General features: G+C 33.2%; 2 protein-coding genes across 2 annotated transcripts in view; one reads left to right on the forward strand and one right to left on the reverse strand.

Annotated features, from left to right (window-relative positions):
• LOC149900213 (elongation factor-like GTPase 1) overlaps positions 1–24,054 on the forward strand; it is a 109,544-nt gene that overhangs the window by 7,434 nt on the left and 78,056 nt on the right. The window lies entirely within an intron of this gene.
• Positions 1–24,054, reverse strand: part of dsx-c73A (doublesex cognate 73A) — a 58,054-nt gene that overhangs the window by 1,956 nt on the left and 32,044 nt on the right. Inside the window, exons 2-4 of the mRNA XM_090112831.1 lie at positions 2,406–2,516; positions 1,846–1,986; positions 763–925 (exon numbers count right to left, since the gene is read on the reverse strand). Of these exons, the coding sequence (XP_089968957.1) occupies positions 763–925; positions 1,846–1,986; positions 2,406–2,516 (415 nt within the window). The remainder of the gene's footprint in view (positions 1–762; positions 926–1,845; positions 1,987–2,405; positions 2,517–24,054) is intronic.

Genomic DNA, 24,054 nt, shown 5'->3' on the forward strand with positions numbered 1-24,054 from the left:
ATGGTTTATGAAAATCAATTTGATAACCAAGGATCCGGTTACAATCTCGTTCAATCGTTGATAACTTAACCGTTGTATTAGCATCTTACATTCTGCTATCACTTCCTGACTAATTATAGTTTAGTTAAGAAGGATACATAACCTTGCATAATCTATTCGTAACGGTTGTTCATAATTTATGTGCCATTCGATGTAATGAGATTAAAGGTATATGAGGATTGAACTGAACGTGAACTTGGGCACATAAATCTTGATACTTTAATTGCCTTGTTATAATTTATCTATTTTATGAATTCAAATGAAACAATTCAGAATTAAAAAAATAGGAATTGTCATTTTTCAAAAGTGAATTGAATTGCAAAAAATACAAGTTCAATTCATTCCCAATTTTCTTATTTTATTCTTCCACGTGTTTAACATAAAAAAAAACTAACGCCATACGCACATTATAGCATACAGTAGTGATTATCTCTATATGACGATCAAAACAAACAATGATTAGGGAATTAATGCAAAGGCACGCTATTGTTTAGGACGACACATCGAAATAGATATGTTTCGTATAAAACAACTACCCGAAGTATATTGAAATAATATTTTTTTGTAAATTTATTAATTGTTAAATACCGTAAAGTTAAATATCTATAATTCTACACAATAAAATTATTGTTCTTATTGTATATTTGATTTATATTTGAGCACGAAATCTTTAACACCAATTTTTACCTATTTAGGAGTATTCAAATAAATAACTATATTTACCTAATATATGCGTATCAGGGCATCTACAGATAACCAAATAGTGCGATTTGCCAGTCCTTATGTTCTGTAAGGCCAATAACGACCAATCCCGCGGCGCTCTGCACTCTCTCATCTCGGAGACAGCTTCGCAAGTTTTCACTAGTGTCACCGCTTTCTTTGCGTACTGCAACAAATATGTATTAAATTTATGTATATTGTATGCTATATACTATGTTATATAGTCAAAAGTAAGTAAAATTATGTATAGAGGGTATGACAATGTCTATATTTTTATTTTTTACGCTCTACGATGTATTATGATACAAAAAAGCACTCTCACATCGTAGAATTGTCATCGTAAAAGTGAGGGGCTTCTTATAAAAAATTATTGATCCACACAGTAAAATATTTTATTTTCAGCTTAACCAATATAGTTACAATCTTGTGAGCGTTAATAAGAGCTGATGTTTCATATTACCGTGCCATTTCTGTAGACTGCACCACGTAATTTAATTCAAGAGCAAAAATATACCTCTATTCGTGATTATGAAATATGGTACAAGAATCACGAAGCATATAATTAATATCTTTATTGGAAATAAGGTTAAATGAGGTAACAGTTTTCCGATAGGTAACAACATGGTGAAATCGATGTCATGATCCCACAACATCAATTCTATAACGATGAAAAATCGTTGCAGCAAATACGTTACTCGGTGATGCATTTATAACTGTTAGACAAGTTTACAATGTTATGGAACGATGCTTCAAAAGAAACCGTTATAAAAGCATATAGTTGTGATGCCATCTCATGAAGTCGGGTGACCTAAAGATTGTAAATGTATTTCGCATGTTTTAGAAGCGTGCCTACGGGTTATATATCGCAACGGCCATCCTTATAAATTGCCTGCAGTCGATAACGTAATCTCACATACCCAGTTTAGCGTAGGACTGGTCGTAGCTATCTAAATCTCTGTACCTATGTTTATAGACTTCTTCGTAAACGTTCGCTTTTCAAATCTATCTTATTCCAAAAAACGTACACGGGCACGTACAGCAATCTTTGCTTATCGTTTTTGAATAGAAAAGCTATGGATAATTTACCTTCTTTTTGGAATCTGTGGTGAGCCGCGTGGTATGCAGGTCGTCGGCGTTGAGGCTCGCAGAACAGGGGTCTCGGTAACGCGCCGGGCACGCACACAGCGGTTGGGTGTAATTTAAACGGACGTACACCGCATTACACACCTGGAAAATTGCAATATGTACACTGATCTCACAAATAAACATAGTCTACGTTAGTTAGTTCTAATGTTTATTTGCTGCACGGTTGGCTAATCGAAGATAAACGAATATCGCTTTTACTTATTTGGTTTTGTGCTCGCGATTTTGAAACAATAATTGAACCGGAAAATTCTAGGAACCCAGATGCTGCTCTCGTTATGAAAGGTAAATAATTAATTAATTAAACAGACTGGAAAGCTTTTCTTTTATTCAATGAAGAATCCTTTTTGTCGTATTTCTTATATTTAATTAAAATATTGCTGAGGAAATACAAACGTATTTAGAGCATTGGAAATCAATTGACATTTCACGTACTGACTTTAGCATCTCACTAAATGTCAATTGCGCCAGAAACAAATCAGGAAACATTTGAATAAGCTTACCTGTTGAATGGCACATTCGGGAAGCAAATAAATGTGTTGATTGTGAGGATAATAGTGGTACTTCGTCGGTTTCGCCAATACAGAAGTGGAGCCGGCTGGCAAAGGCACCGTCTGAAACGAACGTTTGAATGATTAATATCACTTAGGGATAATTTATTCTAAGAAATAACATCGTTGCTTTTGTCGGTATAGTAAATGATGTTGGAAAAATGTATAGAGTCATCGGAAGCTCGAGCCGTGTTATTAATTACTGACACAATGATGAGAAAGACGTGAGGTCGGCTCCGAACAAGGTCCCATTCATCTCCCCTCTGAGAATGTTCCGAAGTATGTCCTCCTATTGAACTTTATCTCTTTGATGTGCTGCGCTTGACAACTTATGTCTTGTTGCGTGCAATTTGCAATACGTATCAGTGATAACATATTGGTGCAATAAAAGGTCAAATGTTAATTTGGAACGATTTACGTCAAAACACGTTATGGACAACAATTTTAATTGGCTACATACTATCCAAATGTTTGTAAGCAACCAATAAGATAATCTGATGTCGTTGAATATTCATACGGTAAAGTAGAAATAGCGTTCTTAAAATAGCAGATAAATCACCATCACGCAATTACAATTTACGATCACTATCTCCATAGATGTTGAATACAATCGCTGCACGTGTTAATGCCAGCACTGCAGAATGTCGTCGAGGGAGTGAAGCGTAACGGATATAACAACTCTCTAGTCGGTTTACATTGTGCAGCAATTACTGCGTTTACCCGCTGCGATGTTTAATTTTGATAAAAATCTATCTACGTCTTGCCATCGCAGCATCTGCTCTAGTGACCCGTATCTTGACGCCTTGCTCGTTCACAACAAAGACCTCATTGTACGTGCTCCGCTATTTTTTTCCGAACGACTTTTTAATACGCCTATACGAGGCGAGTAATGAATTTGGAAAGTGATAATCAAATCTAGTTTGTAAAACCCTGCTTAAACACAATTGCCGTAGATTACTTAGTATTTGGGAATAGTTGTTTCCGAGAAACACGACCGTTACCTATGACAATGATAGTTTTATTCCATTTTTATTTCGCTCGCATCTGCAAATCGCCTCATTGAATTGTTTTTTTTTTGTCATTGCTTGTTCTGATTAACTTTTACTATTAAACTTATAGCTATAGACAACGCGATGCTTATGATTTTCCCCGCAGCGTCCGAGTTATATTTTAATCAACATCCGACGCTTATTAATTTATTACTTCGCATAGCAATTAATTTAGTAAATCGAGCTTAAACTGGAACAGTTGACGGTGAGTTAGTATTAAAAATTTTACAATTAAAGTGATAGCGTCGACGTTGGCTTTTTTCGATTACGGTTCTTGTAGTTTTATTTTGTTCATTGAGACAAAATAAGGGCGAAGAAATAGGAGGACAAGGGAGGCCACCGGACGTCACGTTCCATCGAGTTGAATGATCGATGTCGACTCGGTGATTTAGGTAATCGATTGGACAATTTGATCGACGCCTCGTAACATGATTTGAATGCGTATCGTAACACGGCATGTTTACAATTATGAGTTTTTGTTCTAACTATAGATCGATATAAATCGATTCGCCACGAGACCCGTTACGTAAAGCAAGGTCAACCGGGATGGAGTCAGATCGCACGATATGTTTACCTAAAATGTTAATCTCGAATCGCGATCTTGACATGATTTGAACTTCGTGCAACCTGCAATAGTAAATCGCGATAACAAGGTTCATTGTACTGTATTGTCTGCCTAACTAACTATTTATTAGTACTTTTATGCGGTTGATGGCGTTTGATGATAACTCTTTATAGATTGAAATTGAATTTTTAATTTTACTTATTAAATTAGACAGACGCTGATATTGTATGCAGCTTCAATGATGGTAATATTGAATTGGTATGCGAAATTGTTTTCTAATAGCATTTATTATCCTTTTAACGATATAAACTGATTGTGATTGATTTTAATGCTCTAAGTGCTTATTAAAATTTTCTGAACAATTGAATAAAAGTTATCACTAACGCTAAATATTGTCTCTTAAGGTGCTCTTTGAGATAAATGAAATGAGTATTTATTATGTATGAGAATCGGTATTAATTATATTAATTACCAGGTATTTTCATAGCCTCGCTTATAAGTATTCTTGATAAAATTAATTATCTGGTTATAATTTACGCTGTAGTTATTTTAACGATCATTTTAGAAACAGAAATAAACCAAAACACCATAGTTATATTCAATGAACCTGAAAAGATCTCGATCGAGTTTAATTATAATCTAACGAGTGAATGCTAATTAACGAGTGCAATCTTCTTCGATCGGCGTAAATAAACTTCCCACATTTTTTATAATGTTTTAAATAGATAGGTTAGTTATTTTCAAAAAGAAACACCTCAATGGATAATTAGTACCTACGTATTAAAAATAAAACTGTTTTTAAAATATTTTTTGGTTCGATTTTTTGATGCGTAATATTAAGTAGCATAATAGGGATAAAGATTGTTATTTCATAATTCATGTAGTTTAGAGAAGATTTTTGAATCCAATCAAAATCAAGAGTAGACACTTCAATATTCCAAACATATTATGTAACTAATTCAAAGAATGCCAACACCAAAAGTTTTTATTATCTAAGCAGGTATGTATTTTAGAGAAGATTCATCACCATCAGAATTAAGAGCACGCGCTTCAGTAATCCAAAGAACATGAATTAAAAAATGGGTTAGCATTTTTTGATTTAAACACTTACTTAAATAATAAATACTCTCAACGCGCCTAAAAAAGTTTCACTTCAAAAATCTTCAACACCTTCCGTACAACATATTCGATCCATCTATTATTATGTATATTAGCATGTTCACTATGCGGCATGTCTAACCGGACCTACCTCAAGTTCAAACTTATTTATACACTATAATCACTTCCGACATGTTGATGTATTTGCATACGATACTGGTCAAGTCATATATCATCCTATGGCATACAGTAGTAATGTGTTTTGTACGCGTTCTCGTCATTGTTATATGTGAAGCTGTTTTTGTGTGTTTTATAGTGTGAACCCGTTTTAATGTTAATTGTCTTGATAATATATGTATCACTGTTATCCATAGAATGAAGAATAGGTAAAGTGGATATTATATTAGAGCTTTTTAATGGCTTTTCTCACCTTACAAACTTGTGTTTTTTACTATGTTTCATAGGATCATTACCATCGAGTTTTTTGAAAGCATCATCAACAAGTTTAGATATATGATAACATCAATATTAGCTATGTGAATTGTGATATGACGTAAATAATTTATTTACAACTAATTATACGAGACGAATTATAATCGTCGATGTTAATAGCAGGCTGTATAATACTTTTAAACAAGTTTATTACTTAATAAAATGATACGGGTGTTTTATGCTTGCATCACCGTTAAGTATTTAATAAAAAGTTGTAACGTTATGTCATTAGAAAAATCTAAGATTTATTATTTAACCAAGCAATTATAAGCATTTACTTGCGTATCAGTAATAGGTGTTAATAATCGTTGAGGTTAATAGGCAAGCACAGAGCTTGGCTTTAGGATCATTTTCATACTTATTTTATGGAATGCAGCTGCATAAATATAGATACAAATATTATGTGTGTTTTTAACAAATAAATTTTCAATAAATTCATTCATAATTTGAATATAAATAAATATAAAATTGCGATTGTATCAGGTTAAAAACATAGTAATAAACGCTATAAAGATGAATAAGATTTCTAATTTTTTTTCATCAAATTTGGTTTCTAACCCGAAAGACCGCATCTACGCTTACATCAGGCGAATAGGCGGTCAAATGCGAGCAGGGTGTAATAATAAAAATGCCTAAAATCTCATTTAACACAAAATAATGCAGTCTTTAACAGTGCATGCAGTGCGTATTATAAATCGTAATTAAAAAATATTATGAAATTGCGAATCCAATGAATTATGAAGCCAGTTGACACTAATACAACACAGCACATAAACAAGCGTTTGGTTGCGCACACGCAAGTTCAGGTTTGCGATAACCGGATGATTGCTTCCGACATTTGTGCAGTAATTACATCGCATGCTATGCAGGTATGCAGGTATGCTAGTTTGATGGGAAATAGAAGTATTGTGATTTGTGAAGATAATTGTATGGTGATTGTTTTTAGTTGGACTGGTGTTATAATAGTTATAAGCTGCGTGACGGCATCTATCTGCATCTATTGATTTTTTTGCATGTCATTCACCTTATCTTCTTTATTATGTTTCGATCTTAATATCTTATATATCTGTATAAGAAGGAATATTAAAATTAACATATTCCTTCTTAAAGAGATCTTTTAAATGTATTACAAATATTTACGTTTTAGTATTTTGTATATTTGTATTTTGACTCAAAGCACATAAACAATACTACAGTAATCTCGAACAGAATGCACGTGTCGAAATATTAGATTTATGCATCAAAAACCAGTTGTTTAGGCGACGGTACAAGTTCCTTGTACGGAAGGCACCGTGTATACTCCTTTTGCGTAATAACCGGTGATACGTGATAGCCCTCTTCCTGGTATTAATATTTTAGCATCATCAGAAATTCCTTCGAAACGAAAAATGTGTGCGAGAATTCTCTTATTCACTGACGGTAATTATGCCATCGCGCTATTGACATTTTTCATTATTTTTATTATTAAATAGCTTCATAAATTCGTGAGATGGTGTAAATCCATATTGACGGAAAAAGTACTAAAGTAAGACAATAATGTTTATCGTTCAATATAATCGCTCTATTAAAAAAAAATAATTATCAATTATTACATAGGTACACTATAATTGTCTCCAACAAACTCACGTAGGTACTATAACCTCATAGCTATATATATAACAAATTTTACGCGATGAAAGTATTACAAATAGTCCGGAACAAGATCCTGCACTATTGAATTACAGAACCGCTATAGAGAAACCTGTTGAACTCTATACTGGACGAGGAAATACACAACTACGGTTTAGCTGATGCCTCTGATAATAATTGCTCTGTGTTCTTTCCCCTAATTAGTAGCATTTAAAGGATTAGGGACTTAACAATGCTATCTGTTAATTGTTTTAATTCTATTCTAGTTTCAGTGAGACTAAGAAACGAAACTTGCTTACTTTGGTTTGACTATTCGGACTAATAGTTTTGTTAATGCTTCAATGCTCTCTTATTCTACGACACTACTTCTGATTCTAAATGTTTCTATATTTAGAATAAAGTTGCGAATACAATGCAATTGAAATGAATTATTTTCATTCGATCCTCATAGAGTATGTGCCATATTGATTTTAAATTATATTGATGTACTCGTAGATTAAATTAATTGAAATGTCTTAAACCGTAATAAAAGTAGTTGCTTGAGAAAATGTAGTTTAAGACAAGTTGGAATTACATTGCACTATGTTAACTACATAAGCAGAAAATATTTAGATAAGCAACATGTATCTAGCATATCTGATATCACCAAATAGGAAAATGAAACATTAACATAACCCAATTCCTACCGTAATTAAAACAGATAGCTCTACCGTAAATGATTTAAACGAGACGCCGAAGTTAGTCAAGATTGTGACTACCGTTGAATCGCGCCAATTAATTATTAACTGATAGAACTTGTGGGAATCCTAATGAAGTCAGGAAATTGCGACTAATGTTCGAATGCCAAGCGTTTACAAGTGACAGTGATTGTAATGAGTGTGTGTTGCGTGCTTTTGCAAATCTGAAAATATAATTTGTAATATAATTTGTTTGTGTAATTTGTGTACTATAGTTTCAAACGCACTGCATTGTGGACTATAATATTCGAGTGAGTTGAATAAAAGGCGCGAGTTATTGACAAGGAAATTATAAGCATTGTAGGAAGATATAATGACACAAATTATAATTATAATATGCTTTAAAATTTTCAATTAAACAATAATTGTGGTACATTTAAATCTTTGATGTCTGGTATTCTATGACAAAGTTTAAAGAGGCATCCAACACATATAACAAGACGATAAGTGATGCAAACACTCGATCGTTACATCACGCTAAGTGCATCAACTCAGAATAATACGTAATCTGAGTTAGGAAGTTCGCTTGCTACTAAAAAGCAATACACATTCACTTTGCATTCACATAGCTCCGATACCTAGTAATTGTGTCCGGTAATAGAAGCAGTCCTCTTAAGGCTTTGATATCTATCTGGTCACGACTTGTAGCCTCTGACCGGCAGGGTTCCTAATAATGCCGTTTCACATACAAAGGGAACGGTTATTGTGATGTGACTTGCTCGTTAAATACCTTATATGCGTGTTTGGTTAACGGTGAAATGTTCAAAACCCATGCTCATTTACCGGCAATGCCAGAATGTAATGAGCTTTCATACGTTATTTTAGTCCTCAATATGGAATATAAATTATACTAGGTTCACCGAAGTTGTAAATTTAACATTATCCACTGCGTTTAATTTAGAAACATAAAATACTAATGAAAATATGTGTGGTTAACATCTACGGAGACCATAAATTTTCAACTTTGGATTTTAGCATGTTGCTTTCTACCGTAATATTATCTCACTAGCATAAAATAACTAATATAAAGACAATGCATACCTATTTACTACAGGTACTTATTCTTAAGTATAACGCTTTGAATATTTATATTCTTTTCTTGAAAGAAAACTTTAATATTTCTATCGTCGAAGTCTAAGTTTTTATTGAAACAGTTTAATTGTATTGTGATTCAAATAAATTACTTCTTATACTTTTATTTTATTCAATTACGTTTATTGTGTTCAGGAATATTGTTATATCGATTAAGCCAGGGAAAAGTTCGTTTGTCGTGATTGTTTGTGAAATCTAGATATTGATCTTATATATTACTAACAGTGCTGCCTTTGATTGGATTGTTATTTGTTACGGAGACCAATTCAATATAAGAAATTTATATCTTTTTGTTCTTACTGATTTTGTATCAAAATATTTAATACAATAGATTAATTATAAATTAATCGAACAGAAAAATAAGAAATAAATTCAACATTAAGATATACAGGTATACACATTATACATTTTATTTATACTTACAAGTATTTTATATTAAACATAGATTATTATTAAATTTTAAATTTTCTGTATCCAAACCTCTCCTTTATTTAGAGATCAATTTATGATCCGTGTACATTAATTACTTATTATTATTTACTGCATCGAATAGAATATTGTAGAATTAAATTACATACACACCTTGTAATTATTAATATCTAATCTATAGTAAAAACAAAACCAAAGTTTATTTATTTATTTAATTAAGGTCAGCCAATAGATTTGTTGTAAAAGTTGGGAAAGGGATTACAGTAAAAGTTCAGATTATAAATAAATTTACTAAGGTCAGGTGGGGTAAGAGGAACATATTTCATTTTCAGTAAAATATTTTGACTGCTAGGAACAACATTTATAGCTTTTTAAGATCTTTGAAACACACAGAACTTACCTTTATGTATTAGCTTCCCGTAGGCTAAATGTCATTACTCTAATAACAGTTCTTACGAAGATATTGACATTACTGTCAAGATTGAGTAATCGTTCCTCTTCCCCCTTACAAGGGGTAAGAGGGACAGTCATTGTATTTCCTAAGATTGGAGTTTGAATTAAAATATTCGTTGCTAAATGTTCGTTAATTTGTAGATAGAATGTCTTTGGTCAATATTAGATCTTAATGTCGATGAAATAAGGTATAATTTGGAATAAAAAACAAGAATACATCAATTCGGGGTAAGAGGGACATACAGGTTCGATCAGGGGTGGCAAACTAAAAAGAAGTCGACTAGTTATAATTCTATTTTTATTTAATCATACATAGTAATGGTAAACAGTCTGTCCCTAACTAGTTTTCCTAGTTAGTTACTCTTTAAAAATAACAATGGCACTATGTGATGAGATCAATATTGCGAATCAGTATTTTAATTCATCTATTAAGAACCTTCTCCTTTTTAAGAAGTCAGTTAAAAATATAAATGATCTTCTTGATCCAAAAGAAATTCTTTGGAATTTCTGGAATTTTGAGACAGGCGAACTTAGCGAAACTTGGCGAATAGTGGTGCTTGCATCACTGTGTTCCGGTTTTGTGGTGAAATGAGGCCCTGAAGTAATTACTGGCACAGGAGGCATAATCCTTTAGGCCAGCAACGCACTTGTGACTCCTCTGGAGTTGCGAATGTCCATGGGCGGCGGAAATCGCTTAACATCAGGTGATCCGTATGCTCGTTTGCCCGCCTATTAAATAAATAAAAAAATATAAAAAAAACACATGAGCGAGAAATTTTTAGTTATAATTTAAAATTGTAATAGGTACAGAACAGTCAGTCACTTCTTTTCATTTTATCCACATATAATTATAAATTAATCAAAATGTTGGTCACCCCTCACACGGGGGAAGAGAAACATATGTTCCTCTTTCACCGTCAATAGTGAGCCTCTTACCCCAGCTATTGTTTTTGAAGTCTAGGATTTTCAAGCGAAAGAAACTCACAATATTTAGTTGTTTCTTAACTAAAATGATTAATAAAAGAAATACTTACAGTTTTCTCCGTGTATCAGGGTATTTAAAATATTTCTAGCACACTTTTATCACTAAAATATGGGTTCGCAAAAAAACGAGCCAACTTGGTGTTAGCCGAATTCGCAACTGTCAAATTTGTTTACATTTTTTGTGATGTCTGTGCTACGTAGCGACATCTACTCAAAACCGCTCAAACTAATTCGCCTTCACTTTTTTATCGACGGAAAGTACATAGTCATAAACGCTTCGGTTTACTAGTTATGGTCTCTAGGCCCTCTTCCCCCAGTGACCCTCTTACCCCACCTGACCTTAGTAGATGTAAATTCACTGGATGAAAATTTTGTACAGAACAATAGCGATACAAAATATCAAGATCGATGTTAACCCTTGATACATCCGCGTCCATAAAATATGTTTGAATTTACAAACAAATGTTCTTATATCAGGCCGTGCCTATAATTCAATGCGTAGGTGAATAGATAGGACCAAAACTACATACTGCGACCAAAGAGCGTCCCACGCGTGGACGACATTACATCTCCCTCAATAAATGGACTCTAATAAGATAGATTATACCCGATATACTAAATCTATGAACGCCATAAGGTTTAGCCATAAATTATAATCCGATAATGCCGTACTAAAGCTAAGATATTCTATTGTTTACTAATCGGCTTTGCAAAAAGGTGCAGTCGTGTGCAGTGTAAGGAATACAAACTTACTGGAAGCAATGTTACAAAACGTATAAAATTATACAAAAACTTCTTCCACTTGAGATGGTATTTGTCCTCCTAGAATGTAGTCATGTAATATGGATTTCTTGTAAACGTTTTAATTTTAGATCGAGCGAAAGGTAATACAAAACTATGGGAAGATAAACAATAAATAACCATTTTATGGTCGATTGTTTGAATTCGTTTCACGCTAGTCTTTCTTTCAAAAATGTTTGTGTATATCCTGTTTAAGAATAAAGTCCAACATAGATCTTTGAAGTCATGTGCGGCATGTGCGCTGTTATATTAAATTAATAACTGCCAAACAATTAGTATTTTATAGCCAATCTGCTCTGCAAAACGTAATATGCAGATGATGTGCTATTGTTAAAACCAATACATCAAGATTGAAAGTCAGTGAAATTCGATTCAATTGTATATATTAAAACAAAACAATGAGGGGCAGTGAAACTGAGCAGAGATCAACTATGCAGTATCCATATAGCCTTACTAGCATTCCGCTCGCGCTTCGCCTGTGTAGTCTGAAGCAATTCCCATGGGAATGAAATTTTTCACCACAGTAAAAAGCAGCCTCAAAAGATCGCTCGGGTACGGCACTTGCGACGTGAAAGAAAGACAAACAAACCTAAGAACAAAATTTCGTATTAAAAAATACAAACAAATTTTTATTTGTCCCTCAAATTATAACATTAAGTAAGAATGTGTATCTGGTTTGTTCTAACTTCTCCGATATCTTGGATCATCCGAGTATGCGGGCGCGTGTGGTATGGCGGGTTCGATAAGGCAGAACTGATCCTATGTCACGCTTAGATTCGCCGCACCTTCAGATTGTGCTCGGATTCCCCTATGTTATGAATACGATCAATTGCCTTCCTGGAATACCTCCGTAGGTCTCTAGCGATACGATAGACAATTATAAATCCTCGAGTTCCAAGCGTAATGGAATTCAATGCTTTTGTTGTAAATTCTATACAAATCTATCATTGAAAATGAATTCTCTGGTGTGAAAAGATCATGTATTTTCACATAAATCATTACTCAAAGGTTATGGTTAGGATATTTTATTGCTTAGCTTTGTAGAGAATATATCGTTAAGGCTTCAGCGAGTTTATCTAAAATCAAAGGTCTTTCATTTCTATTTTAAACATATTTGCCGAAGCAGCTCATAGTCCTATTGTTATGAATGTATGGTTTATATTTTTAGCTACGTCTTTGGCGCATTTAATATTAAATTATTTTTGAAAATGACCGTAATGCAAACTGTATTTGTATTGTAAATGTTGGATTAAACATTTTTTGTTCTCATTTTAGTAAATTAAGAGCGTCGAGGTATTTATTGTATAAAAAATAATGCCTACAGAATACCGCGTTGTATTTTTTTGCGTCGGCTTCAATCGATGCCGTATTTGCTGTAGGTCGAATAGGGTAGATATAAAACGGTCCCGTTTTAACAAGTCTTACCGTAATCGGTGTCGTTATGCTCGTCTCGGTACTTAGATAGCCTCAATTAGGCGTTTTTTGATATTTACTTTGATGCCAATAATTAAAAGCTGGAAAAAAGTTTACAAGAACGCAACTTTTTTATGTACTTAGTTTAAAAGTAAGTAGGCATGTTTTTGCTTTTACATTTTTTGGGGCTCCTTTACTTGATAAACATCTTCATCGTCTTGTAGCTTAAAATATTATGCATTAATATTATGAAGATCTTTTGATAAACGACATGAGCGAAATAAGTTTATCTAAGAATGCAATAACAACTATAGCTCCGAGCGAACGAACCCAACATATTTCAACGCTATGACAATCGTTGTGAGAATAATATCGATAGAAATCGTCACGTTCCACGTATATTTCGAGAATATATCTTTAATCAGTTCCATATCGTGCCTAAGCTTTAAATAGATTTCTAGGCAAAATAGTCATTGGAATTTACATTTACTTTCCTCTCATCGCAGTCGCTCCCATAAATTGTCTGAACGAACATTTCGCGATAGTAAGCATTGTTTTTACATTGCCATCGGATCTTAGTATGGAATTTCTCTCATTCAACTTCTATAATGGTGCGCGCATCTTGGCAACAGTCGTGTATTGTTAGAAAGTATTTTCAAGGTACTTTATTTCCTTTGAATTTCACTTGATGTAATTCTGCATATATTATATATGTATAGATATGTCGCGAAACGTGCATTTTGTTGAAACGTTGCAGTGATGCAAGTTATTTATTGCTATTGTTAGTCGTAGTACTGTTTAAAATTGTTTGTTTTGGCCAGTACAAATTATAAAGTTACCTATGCCTCTCTTTTGTATCTATCTCCAATAAATAATTAATGTGTCAAGGATGTATTAGTTGGAAGTGCGAGCACTAAACATAGGCGCAAGAAACTTTAATGAAGGAAGTCCCGCTGATTATAAATCCAGATACATACAAAACATAACGGTTTAGCGGCTCGGTATCCTTGCCTTTCACGGTGTAACTCAACGTCAACGTGTCATTAAGGCTTATACATGCGCTAATAACCTTGACCATACTTGACGGATCTCAAACCTCTCCCGCTGCACCTTCTTTTTTCCTCGCATTTTGTATTTAAAAAGATACCAATCAGTGAAACAAAAAATCCTCGTCAGGGACTGTTGTGTAACTGATAATTTATTAAACATAAAATTTTCAGAGCTCTAAGTCAGTAGGTTACGAAGTTTATAGAGTATTTGCGGAAAAATCGATGACCACGGCACATTTTTTTTCTAGAAATCTATTAACTTTGGAAAAAAGTCCTCGCGAGCAATTAAAGATCAAAGACCATCCTATTTTATATATTTTTTTCGGTATTGTGCTTTATGTTGTACCAGACTTTATAGAGGTTGAACATAGTCGAAATTGCCGGGAATTGCCGGGTAACGCCTTAATTGCAATAACCGTTCGTATCTCGGCTATTACCGCACTTCCTTCGATCTGCGTATCTCGAACTGATCAGTATGGCACGTGTAAGGCTCTAATGGGAGATCGTGCGTAGCGAACCCTATCTAATGTGGACTGGAGTTGGCCCATAAAGTGTTGTCGATAACTCGCGCTCACGTAATTGAAGGCTGGATACGTCGAGGTTTCACACGTGCTGTTCACTGATAGTTTGCTGTTAATTTATACTTTGGTTGCTTCTTGATAAAGAAGACCCATTTCTTACCTACTTTTGCAATTGTAAGATGCTTATACGCGTATGTTGGTACTTTTAGAATATATTTTTAGCACTGTTTTTAAAACCTTACTATAATAGAATGAATGCCCTAAATAATCCTTTCTATTTATAAATGGAATCCTAAGCTTACACAATATATCTTAATTGGAAATATTGCGTGAAGCATAAATAAACAAGGACGTTCGTTTCTTCACGGTTAACGTAGGTTCCATAAAACCAGACATTCTATTAAATATTATTTATAGTTGCGGACTCCACAATCAATCATATTCATGTTTTGCCAGCGTCCAATAGGATTTTATACGGCATAGCTGCAGTTAGTGATGTTATCACTTGGCATTAAAGATATTCTAAATGATGGGCCACACCTCAGCCTCGCACACTTTAAATTTATAAATAGCTGAGAAGGCCATTAGCTTGTTCAATATACGATAAAGGGATAACGTAAGTGATAACACGAAACATGCTTACAAAATAAGACATATAGCTGTTAGAATTTCCAACTTCCTCACTAACTAGTAATAAGAACATTTTTTTCATTAAATACTTTAGATGCGTGAAAAGACATAATAACATTATGCTATACACTGTTTTTCTTGGACGTGTACAAGATAATTTGGCATCGACAAATGAATAACACGCGATTTATTCGTTATTATTTAACGCCACATCTCGAACATTTTACAACGCGCATCGTTACGGAGAATGCTCGCACGTACAAGTATTTATTCTATTGCCGGCTTCCATAATATGTAATGATTGGACGAGATTACTATCTAACAATTCCAGTATGAATCCTGCGATATGTGGGTGGCGGTGTATTGTAGGGTAAGTCAAGGCAAGTCCCGAGATTCTAAGGATAGGCGAGTGTCTCGACGTCTGTCTCGGGTTACATGCTCGTGTGCGTCTCGAAACATCGTGATTTCTGGATAACTGTTCCATCTGATTACTTAGAAGTGCCCCAACAATGAGTTGGGTTTGAAATGGAAAGGCAGAGAGCTTTACGATTGTGCAGTTTCGAAGAATTGATGTAATTGTCGTTAATTCTTTTAAAATGTCGGGTTTTAATACGAGGATAAAATGTCTCAGATTGTAGATAAGAAAAATATTTTTTAACATTAATGGCCGGTTTCGCTATCTGTCAGTTAAAATGACAAATATGTGTAGAAATATATACAGTTAAATAGCGTCAACAGGCTATTGGAGACACTCAGCAGGTACAAGCCTATCAGCAAGCGGTAAAACCGGCGTTAAGGGCTTGGTCTAGTAGTGCAAACAAATGCATCCTGTCATCCTATATGTAAATAATACAAATGTACTAAGGGAAAGTTGCTCCACTTAATTTTTAAAAATTAAATCATTCGTATAATTTAATATTCGTAATAAGTAGGGGAGCGAGGGGCTAGTTGTAACAATTTTCAAAAATACTTTTATATCTCGCGATATCTTGGCTAACTTATCATCAACTAAACTTTGATTGAAACTATAACTATTCTTCTATTATGTTTAATCGAAAAAATATCAAAAATCCAGATAACTTTTCCGCAATTACTGTTTTATTTAAAAAAGGGAAGTGTTACAACGTACCCCGTGCTTGGGGTTAGTTGTAACATCTATTAGGGCAAGTAGTAACATCAATTAAAAACAAAAATGTGACACCTTCAATCATTTATTTTTTTCACATATCTAATTATTTTGCTTTGTTTATAACAATAACTAACTAAGTACTTCTAAAATATGTATTTTCTCATTAAATAATTAACTGAAACATACTTTTTATATACTTAATCAACAAATTAACGATTTAAGTTTTTAACTAGTAAGCTAGTTTCCTTATTTCGATAGGAAGTAATCCAAAGTATATTTCGGCACACTTAAGTATACATTTTAGGCTTGACATAACCTACTTTTGGACTTTCATTGCTCTTCTTCTTCTTAGTATTGCCCGCTCTGTCTTTCTCTTATACTCTTTCATTCTAAATCAAAACAAATATGGTATGTCCTGTATGGTATGTCCTGTATGGTGGAACTCACAGCAATCTGGGGGCAAGTTGTAACATGTTACTACTAACCCCGAGATTTTGTTACAACTAGCCCCTAGGTATAATTTTTAATATTTATCAAGATAACTATTAAATCAACTTAGTAATTTTAAAAACAATTACAGAACATCATTTATAGTTATATTCTATCATCAAATAAAATATATACAACTCTAATTAGTCGTAAATAGTAAAGCCAACCAAAAAATTACGAAAGTGAAATAATACGTTAACTGGCGCCCATGAAGCCCTTGCTCACATCTAGCTAATCATCTGGCTGGCAGGACACTGGCTGTGATGAAGCGGTGTGGCCAGCTATAATCGTAAGATTCAGTAAAAAAAGACGTCAATAAGGTTTACATTGCTATTGAAAAAGGTCTGTTACTACTTACCCCTGTTACAACTAGCCCCTTGCTCCCCTACCAAAAATGACAATTTGAAACAATTTTCGTGAAAATTACACCGGGTGATTTTTTTTTATCAGTACACAAAATTTGCGAATACTTTCTATTGATATCTTCAACTTCATGTTTATATAACTGATCAACTTTTACAAAGAAATTTGGACGAAATATAAAAAAAAATAAGCTTTTCATACAAAATTCATAACTCTATACATTTTTTTCGACCTAAGTTTCTTAGTGAAAGTTGTTCAGTTTAACTAATAAAACGGATAAACAAATTTTGTATTTAATAAAAAAAATGTAATGTTTGTGTTAAAAAATTATAAAATAGAAAAATACGCAAATGAAAACAAAAGATATTTATTTCTGACTAGCTTCCGCCCGCGACTCCGTCCGCGCGGATGTCAGTCTTCGCGTCTTCTACAGATTTATTATATTATGTATAATATATAGATTTATATTGATAAACCTAATAAATCTTTTGCTAGCATTCTGATGCTTTATCGGTTGCACTGGATTTATCTCTCTTTTTTCAATCGCTTGAATGATATAGGATGGGTCCTTGATGGGCATCGAATGCTGAAGTCTCGAATCAATCAATTCTGACAGTAGGCAATTTATGTAAAATCCAATAATGGTCCATCATTTTATTTTGCCTAAACGTTACATACTTTTTTATATATTCTATTTTATATATTCTATTTTTAACGAATGATTCACTCCAGTCCAAACAGCAAATAAGCAGACTTCTGCTTCTGCAACGTTTAGTTGTCCCTGAATTTGGAAAAAATAGTCATGATTCTTATCTATGACAAAAGTGTTATTTTTTGCATTGTATTTCAAATATTAAATTTTTTTTAACCGCATCTTCCGCATTCATGTCATTTGCCGGAATTAGACATTTAACTTCTACTAGTCCCATTTTCCCTTTTTGATATGGGAGTGTATAAAGTAAATTTTTTAGATATTTCTCGTTATACTTTTAAAAAGTTATCATTGTCATTTTGCTCATTAGGTAAAGTAATTTCGATATCAGTTTTAAGTTTTTTGATACCTGCAATAATAACGTCATAATCGCCTGCACATACTTATCGATTACACCCTGTATACAATCCACCATCCACATTCATAATGTTTTCCTGTCCTCCTCTCCTTTACGCTGTTCACCGATACATTTTAAATGAGTAAATCTGCTACCACTGAAGGATGTTTCATTGTGATCAGCAAATTTTCACCACTGTTGTCGATTATTTGTTTTTCATTTTTAATCAGCAATTGGGAATCATCAGTTTTGTTTTTTGCAGATTGGTGATGTACCCTAACGAAAAGGGAAAGCATCAACGAATTATCGTTTTCGTCCTCTTTTTTTATTCTTCGCGTCTCTGTTACTTCTGTTTGTTTAGTTCTCAACCCCACTGAATTTTGATGATGTGATGATAATCCATTCGTTTTAATATTGGTACTTAGAGTTGGTAGACTAAACTAGAAATGGTGGACTAAATTTGTCAGCGCGTCTGTAAGATCAGAATATAAAACCAACATCCTGTATTTAAGTTACAAAATTAATAATCAAACAACATGCCGCTACGTTGAAAATGACTAGAAGAAAAAATTAAAACACCTCGGATCAATTTTGGAGTAAACAAATCATTTTCCCCGTATGGGGATTTCCCCGGATGAACTTGGGAAGTTCAAGTTCTCAATACAAGTTTATATTATATTTCGTATTTCTCAAACGAAAAATAAACATTTTTGGAACTTCAAAAAAATTATACTTATTATAAGAAAATTTATGAGCTTACTTTAGTTTTAAAGAAATATACATCCCTTTACTGACACCCCGTAAAATAAAGAAATTGTTGCCAATCACCTTTGCAATCTATTTGGTTTCATTAACTTTATGTTCGAAGATAATTTTTTTTCTAGTAGTTACACACGTATTTTTTTCGTTTATTTTCCATATCGAAATCAAATGTTTAAAAATACGAATATTTGCACAAAACTAAGATAAAAATAATCAATTAACAAAAATATTAAATTTAATGAAGTAGAGCAACTTTCACTTCGGTATGAAGGAAAATCGAGCGTAGAGCACACGTCAGAACGCTCCGGCCCAAGGAGCGCGACTAAAGAAATTCGCTAGGATTTTTCCTTATTATTTTAAATATTTTTTTAATATTTAAAGAATTATCAAAATTCAAAAAAAAAAATTTTAAAGGATTAATACTCATTGGTCTTCAACCAACTCGAATAAATTAATGGAAAAAATAACTTTTAGCAGTATTTATCAATCGATTTTGTAAGGCAAAAAATGGGAAATTTAATGAATTTATAACGCTCTAATTAAGAAAATCATAAGTTTTTCGGCAATTGTATTCAGCAGTTTTTAATAACGACTATATAAGGATAATAATGCGCTGATCAGATTGTGTAAATTGTAATCGGTTGCAACGTAGTGAGTGCACAAACTTAGCTCGAAATGATTTTGGGGGAAAGAGACTTATCTTGAAGGCCTGATTAAGGTAACATAAAGTAACTTTATAAATGTGAAAAAATTCACGCGCATTGCGTATATAACACTAATTGATAAACAAGAAAAAAAAAATTCAGTTTATCATTTCATTAGCCGGGAAAAAATTGTCAAATAACTTGTTGAAAACGCAATTTTGCTAGACTGCAGCCTTAAGGCATTAACTTGTCATCAATAAAACACTTAATGAAATAAAAGTCCTGACTTATAAGATTTATGATAGGCATATATTTTCTATTAATCATTACTACTATACTTTATTATGACTATAAATCCATATACATAAAATTGCATCATCCCACATAAACTGTTTCATTGAATTACCAATACAGAAGTCCGTTAGACTAAGACCGAGCTTAGCTCCGGAAGCATTTATTATCTCAAATTTAATGATTTCTCTGTATGTAATATTTCTTCGATAACTGTACTATTGTATAACGATTGCAATAGTACCTGTTTCGTCTTTAATAGGTGGTTAAACCATTTTCATTGGACATTTAGTGCAAACGCCCTTATTAATTGATGGTAGGAAAGCGAACAACCGTTTCTTGATAATATATTGCTATAATAAAATACTTTGCGAGTATCATAGCTCCCGGTGGATCGATTGGCATTGCAAGAAATTATTCTTTTACGAACTTTTTTATTTATCTAACGGAGCCTCATTATTTACAAAGATATATTTTACCTCACTTCTCTTATCTCCTTATGTATTTTTATAATTGATACATTTAACTAACTTGTGGCATTCTTACCGTCTGCTTATTCTAAAATGAAATGATTTCGTTATCATGTCGCATTTAAATACCAACAAATGCGCATAAACAATTTGTTCTGATAAATGTACTTCTAACCCAAAATGTGAGTCATTTGCAATTCCCTATCACGACTGTGCAGTTTAACTAATTACGCTGTAATTCAAGCCTCCAAAACAAACAGAATGCACACGTAACCATAAACATGGCAGCGTTGATTTATTTAGTTGTTAGCATCGACCAAGACCGCAACTTTTCCCTCGCAATTTCTAATTCCTGGCTCATCTCGTGCTTAAAGTTAGCAAAGTCTATGAAATTATGGCTATCAATGATTACCGCGGCTAATGTCTGTTGAAATAATACTACCACGGCTTCCGCATCGGCCCAAAGAAATATTTTTAAGACAATTGATACTTTCGTGCTTGCCTCCTTGTGATTAACGAGTCCAGTACCTTCTCTGTCTCAGTCATTTGTGCCTATAACTATTTTCTCGGCAGCCTTCCGTGGAGCTGTCTAAATTGATTTATTAGTAGGCGGTTACTTATAAAATTGTTGTTGTTACGAGCTTACTCGCCAGGATAATGTTAATCTAACGTTGTATCATAGTTGCAGCATAGACTGGTAATTTACACTTATTCGTTTTTTGCGTTAGCATTTAGATATAAATCAAATTAAATATAGATAACTTGTTCAAAGCTGCTGGTAAAAACAAGCAGACAATAAATGGATGTCGTTTAATGATAATTCTATAATTGTACGGCCATCTGCGGAGTAAAGACTAATTGCCTCGACAATGTATTAGAGTTTTTGCGCGGCGTGTGTGGCGTCTTAACAAAACCGTAACGTGTTAAATTTATTTTATTAGCGTGTGATTAAATGAATTAAAAAGGCCTTATCTTATTACTATGATTATAATCCTATGCTACGGTATGAACACCGTACAATTATACCTATGTGGTTACGATGGTAGGCGTCGCGTCCTTCCACGCCCTTAGTGAGCGCAGAAACTATACGCATCCTATCCTCGACGCATATTCTAATACTTAAAATCAAGATTCAGTAGATGTGTTTATGCAGAGACTTTCCAGCTGTAATTCACACTGTAATCTCGTATCTGCTGGCGTCTTCGTTATTAAATTAAGCCGTACTTGTTGATTGTATCGGGAAGAGACTTTATAAAGACAGCCTTATCGGTAACGAGGTCCCAGTGAGCGCGGAAATACGCCATTTTGTTTCTTTTCCATTGCGAACGTTTTAATTTAATTATTTCTTCTGGACCGAATGTTTATAGAATTAGACTCGGCTTTAGTACGAGAACAAAAGCCCAATTAGTTTCTAATAGATGAGGAAATTGGCGCTAAAATGCATTCTGTGTACGGAGATATTTTAGCTCCTATCTCGATCTTGTTCCTTGATTCCAATTAAAGATGCTCAACTGCGCTGTTGTTGATTATTATGGATGTTAATGAAAAATTTAAATGTAATAGTTTTTTATTTTTGCAGTTTTAATGATTTACTTTTAAATCCCGACAGCCGTTAAACTCCATCTATCGATTTTATATTACTTGGAACGAATATGTGTATCATTTTTTTCTAAGACTATTATAGTACATAAAGAGGTACAATAGTAATAACGGTGAACCGACATTGCGAGGGTGCCTTAGGAGGCAATGTAGGCGCACGATTTGCAGACGTTCGCCTCAAAAGGCAAGACGTATCTCCTTCTTAAGCGCTTTCCGCAAGTAGGCACGTGAGGAAGTTTCGCAATCGTAATGTAAATATATACAGTTTTTTATTACTATTGACACTACAAGCTGGCGTAAATAGAGTACCTACTTATCGTATCTGACGAAAATACGAAACACAATATCATTCCAACAAGAAAAGCTCAAGACTTTTTGTTTACCATCATAACCATAATTTAATGTAAACAACGATCGTTGATTTGGTTTTATTGCATGCACAACACTTTCATCGTTTCGATTAGCTGGCTACAATGGTGTTTCAATTGTGTAAATAACGTTTTTACAAAAGTTAATTGCTATTAAAAGGGAATGTTTACTTTCTAAGTATCTTTCTATCCCTTATAATGGAGACTGCGGCACGTAGCTCGTACGTGTTTACGTTGGTGTACTCTATCAGGCGCTCGGCAGTTTCGGCTGACCCACTTGTATACCGCGGCCGTGACGTGGCGGAATTCGTTCTAGATTTAAAAGCATTTTTTGGTTCTAGACTTGAATACACAAACGTGAATTATTGAACGAATACGGAGCTTTGTGACTCACTATTTGGTTGATTCAACTACTGCTTTAATATGCATTATATTTGTTTTTATGTAGGTATGTCATGTTGTGCAAATAGAGTGTTTGTAATGGACTAGTGAAATGTTGGTGCCAAAAAACCAAATTGAATTTGTTGATTTTATGATTGAACCACAACGGAACTTATACCAACATAAAAACAATAGACAAACACCAAAAGAAATACGGTAATCATAGAATCAAAAACCGAAACTACAAAGGAAAGTTGGCGGAGAAAGGGCAGTTTAAAATTACTGAATTGATACAATAAGTTGAAAAACGTGGTCGATCGTAACAGCTCGCACAATTTTCTATGATTTCGAATTTAAATTATGGGCTTTGAAAATTATACAGTATATTTCTTAAAACACACAACGTATACTAACGTATTATTTATTATTTTGTTGCGAAGTTTTAATAGTGGCATTATTATTTGACATGAGTATTTGACGGTAGTGCTAAATTTGAAAGTTTAACATTGTAAAGCATGTACCTAATTGTATTTACAAAGTATACAATATTATAAAAAAATCAGAAAGAACGAATTAATAAAGTAAATCTTTATTTACATTTCCAAATTTAATTATACATTGATTTTAATTCAGAAAATAATTAATTATTATTTCAGTCCAGGAGTCCGCGCGTTAATCCTCAAAACTTTGAATGGCAGTTGTCATCAATAATAATTTATGACAAATTGCTTTATAATGGAGCTTAATTGATGGCTGCTTAAAAAAGTTTCCCTTTTGAGTTATATGCTAATGTGTTTAATTTACCGTTTGTGGTTTTTGCGTAGTTTTTACAGAAATTATGTGAGTGTGGGAAATTTTGCATCTAGTATTTAAAATATGTATCGTCGACATTATAAAACTATATAGAAAATATTGTTAGGGTTTATCTATTTAAAATATAATATTAGGTACTTCTTTAGTATCCTGCGCGTTTTTCTACACTTAAGAATCAATTTTGTGTTCTTTAAACATGTAGTTCGTCCCCAACCACTATTATTATCTTTAAGTCGACCTATTAGAATGAAATCAAGATCATTTAATTTTACCACACTTGTTGTAGAAAGCAGTTTAATCA

The sequence above is a fragment of the Colias eurytheme genome, chromosome 19 (assembly GCF_061535395.1).
Source record: "Colias eurytheme isolate Ceu_HAF_F1 chromosome 19, ilColEury1 Martin Lab GWU primary, whole genome shotgun sequence".
NCBI lineage: Eukaryota > Metazoa > Arthropoda > Insecta > Lepidoptera > Pieridae > Colias > Colias eurytheme.